At 35.9% G+C, this 13,133-nt stretch overlaps 2 protein-coding genes across 2 annotated transcripts; one reads left to right on the top strand and one right to left on the bottom strand.

Moving 5' to 3' along the window:
• Window positions 1-732: 732 nt before the first annotated feature.
• On the bottom strand, window positions 733-2,999 carry LOC121757630 (UPF0613 protein PB24D3.06c-like). The gene is made up of 9 exons (XM_042153148.1): window positions 2,817-2,999; window positions 2,528-2,604; window positions 2,267-2,372; window positions 2,057-2,149; window positions 1,725-1,790; window positions 1,506-1,642; window positions 1,294-1,402; window positions 1,169-1,233; window positions 733-965 (listed from the first exon to the last, which is right to left on the bottom strand). The coding sequence occupies exons 1-9, from the start codon at window positions 2,997-2,999 to the stop codon at window positions 818-820; spliced, it is 984 nt and encodes a 327-aa protein (XP_042009082.1). The 3' UTR covers window positions 733-817.
• Window positions 3,000-9,621: 6,622 nt separating this feature from the next.
• Window positions 9,622-11,078, top strand: LOC121799605 (adenylate isopentenyltransferase 5, chloroplastic-like). The gene has a single exon (XM_042199016.1). It carries the CDS (start codon window positions 9,775-9,777, stop codon window positions 10,666-10,668), a length of 894 nt encoding a protein of 297 aa, XP_042054950.1. The 5' UTR covers window positions 9,622-9,774; the 3' UTR covers window positions 10,669-11,078.
• Window positions 11,079-13,133: the final 2,055 nt, after the last annotated feature.

The following is a 13,133-nucleotide window of genomic DNA, read 5'->3' as shown; positions in this document are numbered from 1 at the left end:
CATTTGGTGTGCTATATAAATTTTATGGGTAACCATCACCATCATAATAAATATTGATTGTCCTTGGATACACATTTGCATAAGAGGGCATCGATACATACACATGCATAGCCATTGCTATTCAATACTCAAATATGGCCTCTATTAACTTGTTTACACACTCATCATTTTAAAGTTCAAGCTCATTGTCCATTTTAATATGCATAAGATCAAGTAATAGTATCCCATTGTTTTGTACTCCCACACCGTATCCCAATAATAACATTTATTAGAAAAATAAAATTACAGTGTTTAAAAAATTCTCAATTGTCTTATTTGACCAGACATGTTAGTATTATTTTTAGTCATTTGCGCTGTTACATTAATACATATTTATGTTACTATTCACTGAGAACACCAAAATTTTACACATATATGCCAATTTAGTATTGAAATTGCATTAAAAAAAGTAACATGGAACAATTCAAGAATATTTGAAGCATCATAATTTATATATTAAACTTTGAAAGGTGCCTAATTTGACCAAATTTCATAATTTTATACTCCATGCAAATTCGGAGGGCAATATATATGGGCCAATGGTCCATGAAATAAGCCTTCTAAAACTTTGCTATTGGGAAAGGGCGAAGCCCAATATATATGGGCTAATAAAAATAATTAAATATTGGGGTTTTATTTTCAGCATCACGACTATTGAAGCGCAAAGAAAATAGAGAGAATGTGTGCCAAATAATGTACATATCACATGTGGAGTAAAATTAAAGAAATACGAAGTCGGACTTAACTCGACTCAACTCGATTCGACCCATTTACGAGCTTAGCTCCAAGGATCTTCGCAACCTTTGAGTCCGTCCCTCTTGACGAACTCCATTATAGCCTGCACGGCTTCCTTAATCCAGTCAGAGAGAGAATGGTTTCCACTTTCAATCTCAACCATCTCGGCTCCACCCAATGCTCTACATAATCTACGCAAAAAAAAAATCACTCACAAAATCAAATATAGTACTCCCTCCGTCCCATAATAGATGGCATAGTTGGAGAATGTGACATCTTCTGTGGGATAAACTAAAAAGGAAAGTTTGACATCTATTATGGGACAGAGGGGAGGAGTATAATATTTATTTTGAAAAAAAAAACTCTCATAATTAAAACACAAAATAAATCTTGCCTGCCACCAAAATCTTGTTTGTTCACGTGTTGTGGCACATGCTCGTCCGCCATTGAGAAGACGACCTTTCAGACATAGTACTTTCAGACTCAACAATACACTCAAGAAAACGAAAGAGGGTGTACCAAGGTAGGCGTATTGGACATGTGCCCGAGCTTCTCCTTCAACTCCTCATCACTCAAGTCGGAACTAAACATATCATCCTCACCATTCCTCGTGCATAAAGAGTGATACCTGAGCGAGCCGATCAAGAGGAGACAACTTAATTCGATAGGTCAAAAATACATGTTGTATACATTTAAAGGACAACATGATCAAAAAGGTTAAAATTTTTGACCTATAGGCCGTGATTGGAGCGTGTGGATGTGCTTTTCTCGGCATAAAATCATGCGGTCGACCTTGATTGATCATAGTTGCGGCTAGATCAATCATGGAGCCAGTCTCTTGGAAGTGTTCACGATCGCTAATTGGAGCCTAAGTATTAATTAATAACTAGATTAAGAGATAACAAAACTTAAACTACCACTCAAATTGATTATGAGGTATAGAAATGGACCTGTAAAATGACTGCTCTAACAGCTCTTGACCATGCTGCATTACTATCCAAGTAAAATACAATATCCTGCATAGCCTCAAAATTGTTATTATAACATATTTTTGCTTCATATCCCATCCATATTTTTTTCCCTAAGTCAGGAAACGACGAGCAGAATCCACCAAGATTAATGATAACCATTCAAACAGTACAAAATCAACACATCAGAGGGACACAAAAATTCGATCAAAGCAAGAATTGGCGAGCAGAGTCCATCAAGAATGATGACAATCGAAACAACATATATAATGTGAACACATAAACTAACAAAAGACAAAAACCAAGTAACGAACCTGACAGCCATGACTGTGTCCTAATAGGATGACACCATGGGAGTCCTCATTGTCGATTAAATAACTTATGAGTTGATCAAGTTCATTGGCATCCTTCACCACAAGATGCAAATCCAATTTAATTTATGAAACAAGCAAAGGCTACAAAGATAATCATATTCTCACAAGATAATCATATACAAATTTGACGTTGGAAACAAATTATATAACTTGTTTCAAGGTGGAGACGCCATATCCGTTGTAGGAAGATGAAAAAAGGAATTGAACTAACGACCAATGCTCCTTCTCTAAAGCAATTGCCAGAGGCTCCAAGTATCTGCAAAACTATAATTAAAGATACAATGTGTGGGTGGTTGGATTTCGCGCGAGAGCCGTGACGTGCAAAGCTGTGTTTTTACGTGTTACACGCATGTTGTGCACTCTGTGTATGTAAACACAAATTTTTTAGCACACTGTTGCGGATGTCCTTACTCAGTTGCCAAAATTCCTTCTCTAAATCCACCAACAAAAACAACTTGCTGCTTGAAATTACCTATCTTAAATGCAACCTGCAACAACATTTCACCTAATTAAAATACCATAAAGAAAAATGGAGTATTTCCTATTTTTTGGAAAAGTTATTCCATTAATTACTAGATCCGGATGAATTTCAAAATGATGAAAAGAATAATTAAACAAAAATATATGAGTACTTTTTAAAAAAAAAAACTCCTAGGGTTTAATTAGTAACAATTAATTAAGATGTTATTTATTTCCTTGCCTGAATCGGTTTTGGGCCATACTTGAACATCATCCCGTGAAGCTTATACTTATTGTTAACGGCTGCGGCGGCTCCGGTTGGGGAGTTGGGCGTCATGGCGGTGGAAGAGCGGCTGATGGCGGCGGTTGGGGTGGAGAGGAGATGTCTTGGTGTTGGTATCTTCAATTCTTGTTTGCCTTTCATTAAGTGTTTGTTTTGGGTGCAAGATTTCCGTTATTTCTGTTATTTCCTTGTCAAAGTAGATCCGTTTAATCCTTTCAGATTGTTTATTAATTCAATTTATTAGTAGGAGAGATCCCCTTCATTCTACGATTGCAAAACTGAACGGCAAAAAAAACGAAAATTATCAATGTTCAAATTTATATGTTGTTTTACACTTTCGACTATTTTTAGAGTTAAGGTCAAACTGAAACTGAGTCAAACTTAACAGAATTTATTATAATTAGTTAAGGATCGTAACTTAGAACTTTCAACTATATTTAGAATATTTCTCAAGCGATTAAATGTATTCTAGCAAAATTATATATTGAGAAATATTATTACATAGTACTCCCTCCGTTTCTTCATAGTTGAGGCAAAACTTTTCGGCACGGAGTTTAAGAAAGAGAGGTTGAATGAATTAAATAAATAGATAAAAAAGTAAGAGAGGAAAAAAGTAGAGAGAATAATGTTGAAAGTAAATAAAATAGAGAGAATAAAGTAAGAGAGAGTAAAATAAGAAAGTGAAAAAAGTTACTATATAGGGAAATGACTCAACTATGAAGAAACGGAGGAAGTATATTATATGATTGGATTATGATTGCCATGCCTAGGCCAATGGGCTCATTACGTATTAAGTACTATTTACATAAATTAATTAAATTATGGTCCAATTATAACTAATTAATTCATACTATTAATTTAATCTAGTCATATATTTCATATTTATGTTCTAAAATAAGACGTGGAGTCAGAATGGAATAAGCATTGAGATGATGGAAATATTATTCAATTGGAGCAGCAAAGATTACATTAATTAATGCATGATGATCTAGTGAAAAGACAGCATGCTTGATTTCGGAATTAAAGTAGTAAAATAATTATTGTACATATGTGAAGTGGGGGTCATATTTAAAATTTTAGATTACCATAGTCCATAAGTTTGTATAAAAGATGATTTATTTTAGAAAAAAAAGTTTTTTTTGCCAACAGATACTTATCATGATTGCTTATTAATATCAAAGGTATAAAGCTTTATTAGAGCATCTCTAGGGGAAAGGTAAGTTGAGAAAGAATATTTATCATTTACCTTCTCAAAAATATAATTATACCTTCCTAAAAAGTAATAGACTCCAAGAGAAGAAGGTAAATTAAGAAGACAAACAAAAATAACTAACTTTTTACATTTTCTTCCAAGAAGAGGTAAAGATACCTTCTCAAAATAAAAAAAGGTATAATACCTTCTCAAATACATTTTCCATTGAAGCATGAAATTTTATCAAGAAGAGGTAAATATGGTAGTTATTTCTCTTTACGTTTCCATTTACTCTTTCCCTTTGAGATGCTGTTAGGAAAAAAAGTCCGATTGAGATGACTAATTTTCTCGATGGAAAAAGGAAATTGCTTTGGCATATATCTCTCCCAGATAATTCTTCCTAATCTCGTCTTGTATATGCAATTATTCTTTGGAGGGCCGCTCCAAGAAAAAAATAAATCTATTAAAATTTCGAAAGCTTTCATTCTTCAAATTTAAATAATTATATAGACTAGAATTTGTGGATTAAATAAGCTAGTGCATATGATATATAGAGTTTGGTTTTAGTTTATCCAAATTCGCAACTCTCACACCATGCTTTCGATCAAAAACATTGCAATTGCAACACTGTTTTTCAAATTTTTACAATCAATTGAAATATCCTAACTTTTTCATGTGTATTTCAAGGGTAAAACAACCTCGTTTTAGGATACCTACAAGACATTTTGATTGCCTAAAATAAAAATAATAGTAAATCCATTGTTTATTAAGTAGTATTTCTCAAAGCGTGGTAAAAATGTACAGCACTGTTGGTACTTGAAAATATTATTAAAATATACGGTACTAATAATGATTGCAATAATAAATTAGAAGTTACAATTCAAACTGATTGGGTAAATTTTAGTGCGAACTTATTTTGTATAAATATTTCAAAATATAGAGTGCATTTGTTTTGTCTGTACTTGTATAATTTTATTCATTAAATTGTTAATATTTACGATTTTTAAAGATGGTTAGGCAGAATTGTGATATGTGCAGAACAGTACTGAACCAAAAATACGTAGGTCATATATTTTTAGACATAACACATGTCATTTTACAAACATGACCTAAAATAATCTAAAAATAACCTTAATTTCAGATTTTATAATTAAAATGACTTAAAAACTAATTAATAATGCCATTCGTATAATATGCATAATTATTGATTATCAGATTGGCAAATTTCATGATTAGGATTTAGTCTGTATTTGTATTACAATGAATTTTGATTTTGATCGCTTTCCTAGTTAGGCATAATTATTAACAGTTTCAAATATGGTGAGGGGAAAGTGCATAAAAAATTAATTGCTAATTATGTGAATCATAGTAGTAATATTTCAATTATAAGCCATCTTTGATAGTGAAGATAACCTTCACTTTTTTCATGGAATAACAATATTAATTAATTATAGTACAAGATTTTTATTTTTTATCATGCCAACCAGGGTTCCCATGGACATGGTGGTATAGCTATACGATTAATTGACGCATGCATGACCGATGCATCCATGCCATTGCAGTTTTGCCTGTATTAAAATATAATTAAAATCCTAGTAAATGGGCTTAAACTCCTAGCATACTATGATAGTAAGAGCATCTCCAATGCCGGCGTCAAAATCGCGACGCCGATTTTTCACCGACGCCGGTTCTGACGCCGAACCATTGGAACCGGCGTCGGCGAAATCGGCGTCAAAATCGGCGTGGCCATGCCGATTCGCGGGATGACGCCGGTTCCGACGCCGATCCTCACGGCGCCATTGGGGTCCCGGATCGGCGTCAAACCGGCGTCAGATTTTATTTTTTATTTTTTTTCTTTTGAAAACACTATATATACGCGCTTTGAACGTCATTTTGGGATAGCCGGATTTGGCATGCATATTTTGGGATAGCCGGTTCGAACAACGACCTAAACGTCCTCAACTCGTCGCCCCTTTTCAACGAGCAGTGCCAGGGCGTCGGTCCGGCCATCAGTTTTGTCGCCAACGGCAACCAACATGATATGGGCTACTACTTGGCGGATGGGATATACCCTAGGTGGCCCGTCTTTGTGAAGACGATCCGGTGCGCATCAGATGCGAAGAAGGCCTACTTTGCGACGCGGCAGGAGTCGGCGCGAAAGGACGTGGAGCGCACATTTGGTGTGCTTCAGGCTCGATGGGCTGCAGTTAAGGGACCAACTCGTTTGTGGAATGTCGACTGCATTGCTGATATACTATACGCCTGTATTATCATGCACAACATGATTGTCGAAGATGAAGGTGTACAACTGACTGATTGGGCCAACGACGATAATGAGGCCGGTCCAAGCCACGGCGTCGCCACCGCCAACGTACGAGGTGGGGTACCTCACGATGAAGAAGCCCTCCTCCAAGCACATGCCGACATGCGTCAGACGGAGGCTCATATTCGACTCCAAAAGGATTTAGTTGAAGAGTTGTGGGCGCGGAGGATTGCAAGGCGTTAGTTTTTATGTAAATTTATGTAATTTTTTTAAATGTATTTTTTTTAAATTATTGTACTTTTTGAAATTTTAATAGTATTATTCAATTTAAATGTATTTGTCTCGTAAATTAAATTCCGTATGTTGATACGATTGTAAATTAAATTATATAATTGTTATTAGTGATGTGGATATGTAGTGTGAAGGCTATGTGAGGGCTATTTGATGTCCAGTTGATGTGGCAAGCTGATGTGGCAGGAAAATTGTAGTGCTGATGATGTGGCAGTGTGAAGGCTATGTGAGAGCTATTTGACGTCCAGTCTTGCTGGAGATGCTCTAATTAACTACCCAAACAATAAAAATTGAAATGAAAGAATAACTTAATTATACTTAATTAAGCACACTATTGCAATCCCTTTTGATCTTGACATTTCAATCTAACTTTTGACCCTATAGAAAGAGATATGCTGATATGATAGAAGAATCTATGCTAATTAACTTTAAGCGCTAATTAACTTTAAGCACTAATGTATTGATGCAATTCATACCCATAAAAATGGAGTATTTAATTAATTAAAGAATGAATTAGTGCGAAAGCATATTATGAACCGTTCCGTACAAGAAATGCACGTGATCATCATCATCAATTTATCGTATATTATCACGAATTAAAGCCCATATTTTTCAGAAGCTTCTCTAGTTAATTAAGATAATTGCATATTTATAAGAGTTTACTAAGTACTACGCTAGGCATTGAACTACTCTTTAATTTGGATAGCGACGTCAGGATTTGTGCTAGTTATTTGCTTCTATTTTCTTATGTTTGTTCACTTTTTTTTAGTATATAAATAATGGTTTTGGCCGGATTGAATGTTTGTTTCTGTGTATATATTGTTTTCTTTTATTTTTTGAACTGCTTCTGTAGTCACTCTATTAATGTTCGATAACTTATGAGTTACTCTGACTTAGAGAATTTCTTTTGTATAGAAAAGATAACGAACTCACATTTTTACATAAAATAAGTTATGATTCTAGTAATTCCCATTCTCTTAGGGTTAACAGCATTTATTAATCAATTTACCCTAGCCAGGCACCTTTAGTTCTTTTGTGATTCAATTTAAGCTTTCTAATGACAGAAAAATACTTTTAGATAAACCTAAGTAGTCAACTTTATCGATTAGGAAACTAAAAACTAACTAATCGTCGAGCAAAAGTTGAGGCTTATGATTAATATAGTATAATTAAAGTGTGATGCTAGATTAAGACGTGATTAATTAATTAATTAATAATTGGTTATAAATGATTCTCGGCGCTGCTTTTCGGAAAACAACTTGCCCACCTTCTGCTGATAATGTGATCAGTTTTTATAAAATGCCAAGATATTGATAAACCTTAACAAACTGCAAAATAAAGGTAATTACTTAATGAATTATACGCAGTTTAATTATCTACCTATTTATTTATTTGTTGTGTTGATATTCTTTGTTTATTATATTTTTCTTTGATGTTAAAAGTGTTTCTATGGTTTAGTTCTTTTATTTACCTTGGTGACCGGTGAGTTTATATAATTTGTCTCTTGTGTTTGTAGTTATCCAATAATCATATACTTCCTCAGTCCCACAATAAGAGTCTTATTTTGCTATTTCAGTCCGTCCCATAATAAGAGTTATATTTTACTTATATCATAAATGGTAAATAAGTTTCACATTCCACCAACTTAAGTCACTTACATTTTTTTTATAAAACTAATATATTTAAGTAAGACTCATATTCCACTAACTTATTCAACTTATTTTTCTTTATATTTCTTAAAATCCGTGCCATAATTAAATAAGACTCCTATTCCGGGACGGAGGGAGCATGTACTTCGTTGCTTTTGCGTGTGTTTAGATCTTTGTGTCAACTTCTGCTTAGTTGGTGGGTACTTTGTGGTGTATTATTGTTACCACCTCGTAACCCATAAAAAAAGTTTAGATTTTATTTTCTTATTTAAGTAAATTTTGCATATGATTGCCATATGATCAGGAATCAGGATAATGAGATGTACTAATAGATTGATCAAATACTATTGAAAATTGAATTGGGGTTGCGTGTGACAATGATATGGTCTATTTCGGTAAAACTTAACAAATGAATGGCATATTTTAACTTCTCAAAATTGTAGAATTTGAGCAAGAAGATTTAAGGGAATCTTAGTTTGTTGCGTGACACCTGCCACCTACTTTTAGTATAATACTCCTATATACAGACTAGGGCTTAACGTTTTTCTATACTTAGATTTATTCTTACATAAAATAGAAGTATCCATAGGTAGGAGGACAGCACAAACATTAAGGTAGGGTAACAGAGCTTCAAATTAAAACCAAATTATTCGTATATAAACCAGTAAATAACATAAGCTAATATGCCTATTAATGTCCTCTCAGGAAATTTCTATTTAAGCTAGCTATTCTAAGTATAATTCTATAGTTTATTTTTTTGTATAAGCAAATACATGATGATTATATACATAAATAGGAACGTCCCATTATATACAAATCCCAAGTTATAGCAATATTACATGCAAAAGATAAACATTCTATGATAAAACAATGCAAATTTATTGAACGATGTCGAAAATAAAATAGTGCTCCGTAGAAAGCTAAAAGAACTAAACGGTCAACCAAAGCCACTACAACCTAAACGCCCCAAAAAACCAAAACACTGAGACCTAACATGCCCCAACCAAACTTAGCCTTGTATTGGAGGACGGAGGGAGTAATTGTTTTTCTGTTCATAGCTAAATGTTCGTAACTATAGCGGAACGGATACTTGAATGATTAGTTCTCCTTAACGGAAAACACAAAATTTTAATTTTCCAACAACAATGTACGTATGATATACTTATGTCCATGATGGGACATACAAAATATGAATGAATAAAAAATGATTCAAACGACAGAGAGAATACAAGTAGATGCGGTTGAGACGTGCTTATAATTGACCCCATTACCATTACATGCACATCATGCATGGCTTCCAATTCCCCTCTTCCTTACTATAAATACATCTCTACTCATACCTATTCTACACATATAATATAATCCCACTACACTTGTAACTTGTTCATACTACAAACCTCACTCTCACTCTCACTCTCACTCTCACTCTCACTCTCACTCTCACTCTCATTCCCTTCTACTTAAATTTAATGTTTATTAAAGTAAATAAAAGCTAGTAACTAATACTACTACAGGTAAAGCATGAATATTTCACTCTCCAAGCAAACGCCGATGGTGATCAACCTCCTTCCGCGCCACCGGAGAAAGGAGAAGGCGGTGGTGGTGGTGGGGGCGACGGGGACCGGAAAGTCCCGGCTCTCCATCGACCTGGCGACCCGGTTCGACGCGGAGGTCATTAATTCCGATAAAATGCAAGTATACAGGGGGCTCGACATCGTCACCAATAAGGTCACCGAGGACGAGTGCTGCGGCGTGCCGCACCACCTCCTCGGATTCGCGGACCCCGCAGCGGACTTCGGGGCCCGCGACTTCGTCCACCACGCCTCCGCGGCGGCCGACGACATCACCGCGAGGGGGCGGATGCCCATCATCGCCGGAGGATCCAACTCCTTCATCAAAGCGCTCGTCGTCGACGACCACCATTTCCGGTCGAGGTACGACTGCTGCTTCTTGTGGGTCGACGTGGCGGCGCATGTGCTCGGCCCGCGAGTGTCGGGGCGAGTCGACCGGATGGTGGACTCGGGCCTGGTGGAGGAGGCGCGGGGCTTCTTCAGCCCCGCTGGAGACTACAGCCGCGGGGCCCGGCGCGCCATCGGCGTGCCGGAGCTCGACGAGTACTTCAGGAGCGAGGGTGGCGGCGGCGACAGGGAGAGGCTGCTCGAAAAAGGAATTGATCAGATAAAATTCAATACCCGGGCTCTGGCGGGTCGCCAGCGGCAGAACATTATGCGGCTAGCGGAGCACCTCGAGCGGCGGATGCACCGCCTCGATGGGGAGAGGCCCATGGAGGGGCTGAGCGCCAGGATCATAGCTCAGTTCCTGCGCGAGGACCAAGTGGACTTTGTGTCAGCGATCGCGGCTGGGCCAAACCGGCCAGCCGCCGGTCAACTTATAACTTCCGCCGTCGGCCGCTAGTGGGACCCTTCAAATATTTTCACTGTTTTAGTACTAAATCCTCCCTCCGTCCATAAATAAGAAAATTATTTTTTTTTCCGGCACAAGTTAAAAGAAATATTAAGAAAAGTTGAGGATAAAAAGTTGAAAAGGAATAAGTTAGTAGGATGCAGAGCCTACTATCATTTATAGTATAAATGAATCAAAATTCCTATTCGCAGCTAATGGAAGGAGTACTTAATGGCTTCACTTAAAATCAACTCCTACTATCGTCCAAAAAATTGGTCTATCTTAAATGGAACAAGTATGATAGTAATTCTAGTAGTACTTAGAATTACTCCCTCCGTCCCGCACTACTCGCACTTATTTCCTTTTTGGGCGTCCCAAGTTACTTGCACTCTTTCCATTTTTAGTAAAAAATTTCACCTACAGCCGTCATTTTTGACTTTCCTATACACTCATTCCTTAATCTCAGAGCCGAAAAGGAAATGAGCGAGTAGCCCGGGACGGAGGGAGTATTTTTTTCCGAGATCTACGTGGCACTGGTTGTGGGCCCGCCGGGGTGGAATCTGGGCTGAAATTTCGTAATCTAGGTTGCTGTCTCCATCTGCAGTTTTGAGCAGTTCAATCTTGGTCGGCCGTACAGTTGGGAAATCTTGGGGGAAAGGGAAGTGACTTGTAGTATATTTTTTGGTTTCCTATTTTTCTAAAGTTTTATTTTTTAAATTCGTTTTATTTTGGGTCTCTTTAATTATTATGTTTGCTGTATTATTCGCGGATATGACAACTCGATCGGATATATTTTATAAATATATGTATGACTTGAAATCTTGAATGTAATGACTCAGTGGTTCTGTGAATATTTTCATAATGGTGAAGGTTAGAATTTAATCATGAAGTATTTTATGGGAATCACATTCCTTATATTATGGAATTAGACTTTTGCCCAAGCTCTATCACATCTAAAGTATATTATTAAATAGTACGACATGAAATGAATATATAAAGGATATCTAGAGTTCTAAAATGAATTAAACATGGAGACAGTACTAAGTTGTTAACTGATAATGGAATCATGGTCACACACACGACTCTATAGGTACATGCAGAAAGAATAGTTGATTTTCAACATAAGAGACGCTAAGTTTATTGTTTGGGTACTTGCAGAGAGAAGTGGCGGTCAGATTATTCTTTAGGTACATGCGGAAAGAATAGTTGCTTTTCAACATTAAGTGGCGCTTAGAGCATCCGCAATAGAGGCGAGCGCACTGACTCGCCGATTTTTGGCAGTCGCCGGTCAACTCGCCGAACTAATACAACCGGCGAGCGCCAAATCGGCGAGAATTTCAGCGAGCGCACGCCGATTCCCGGGCGCTCGCAGATCGGCTCGCCCCTATTGCAGCCTCCCGATCGGCTAGCGACCGGCGAGCGTAATTTTGTTTTTTTTATTTCTTTTCGAAACTCTATATATACGCGATTTGAACTTCATTTTCCCGTATCTGTGTCGTAAGTTGAATTCCGTATTTTGTGTGATTGTTTATTTGTTTTTAGTGCTGATGATATGGCTAGGCTTTGGCTGGGTTATTGCTTGTCCAGTTGCTTGTCCTGATGATGTGGCAGGAGGGAATATAGTGCTGATGATGTGGCAGAGGAGTTTGTGGTTGGACTATGGCTGAGCTATTGCTTTTCCAGTTGCTATTGTGGATGCTCTAAGTTTACTCCGATTTTATGAGTGGTACACAGATATTTTTTTAAAAAAAACTTTGATTTCGGCTTCCATATTATAAAAAATTCCTCTAAATACAAATAAATTGGGTAATAAAGAAGAATGTCATTGATATATTGTAATTGTGTATAAAAAATTAAAGTCACGTAATTGATTAGAATAAAAATGACCAAACTTCATAATCTTACGCCAATATGCCCTTGTTTTATTATGTTGATATTTATTTTTGAGGGAATATCTTTTTTGGTCCACGAACTTTGCCAAAGTATCATTTTAGGTCCGTGAACTTTGAAAATATCATTTGAGGTCCACCAACTATAGATTAATATCATTTGAAGTACTTTTTACTATTTTCAAGTTTTTTTTGACAAAAATACCCTCAATACCTTAAAGTGTAGTATATATTTTTAATAAATTTATCACATACTTATATTTTTTTTATAAATATCTTTACAATATATTTTTGACAAATTTTCTAAATATAATTTAACCTTAAATATTATCACTTAATTTTGTGACATGCAAGTAAAATTGCTTCTTCAATTTTTTATATTAATTTTTTAAAAATTGAATAAAGAACTTTTCTTTAATAATAAAAAAATGAATAAAGATCTTTTCTTGCATGTCACAAAATTAAATGATAATATTGAAGGTCAAATTATATTTAGAAAATTTGTCAAAAATATATTGTAAAGATATTTCTAAAAAATATGAGTATATGATAAATTTATTTAAAAATACACCATTTAAGGTATTGAGG

Source organism: Salvia splendens, chromosome 1 (assembly GCF_004379255.2).
Source record: "Salvia splendens isolate huo1 chromosome 1, SspV2, whole genome shotgun sequence".
NCBI lineage: Eukaryota > Viridiplantae > Streptophyta > Magnoliopsida > Lamiales > Lamiaceae > Salvia > Salvia splendens.
Note: the sequence above shows the minus strand (reverse complement) of the source record. Positions and strands in the feature narration are given on the sequence as shown.

What these genes read in the sequence shown, in the direction of transcription:
- LOC121799605 (XM_042199016.1), top strand. Translation starts at nt 9,775, where the DNA reads ATGAATATTTCACTCTCCAAGCAAACGCCGATGGTGATCAACCTCCTT.
- LOC121757630 (XM_042153148.1), bottom strand. Translation starts at nt 2,999, where the DNA reads ATGAAAGGCAAACAAGAATTGAAGATACCAACACCAAGACATCTCCTC. An exon ending in TTAGAGCAGTCATTTTACAG is followed by an intron (nt 1,643 to 1,724) that starts GTCCATTTCTAT and finishes ATTAATACTTAG; the next exon opens with GCTCCAATTAGCGATCGTGA. An exon ending in AAACAAGATTTTGGTGGCAG is followed by an intron (nt 966 to 1,168) that starts GCAAGATTTATT and finishes TTTTTTGCGTAG; the next exon opens with ATTATGTAGAGCATTGGGTG.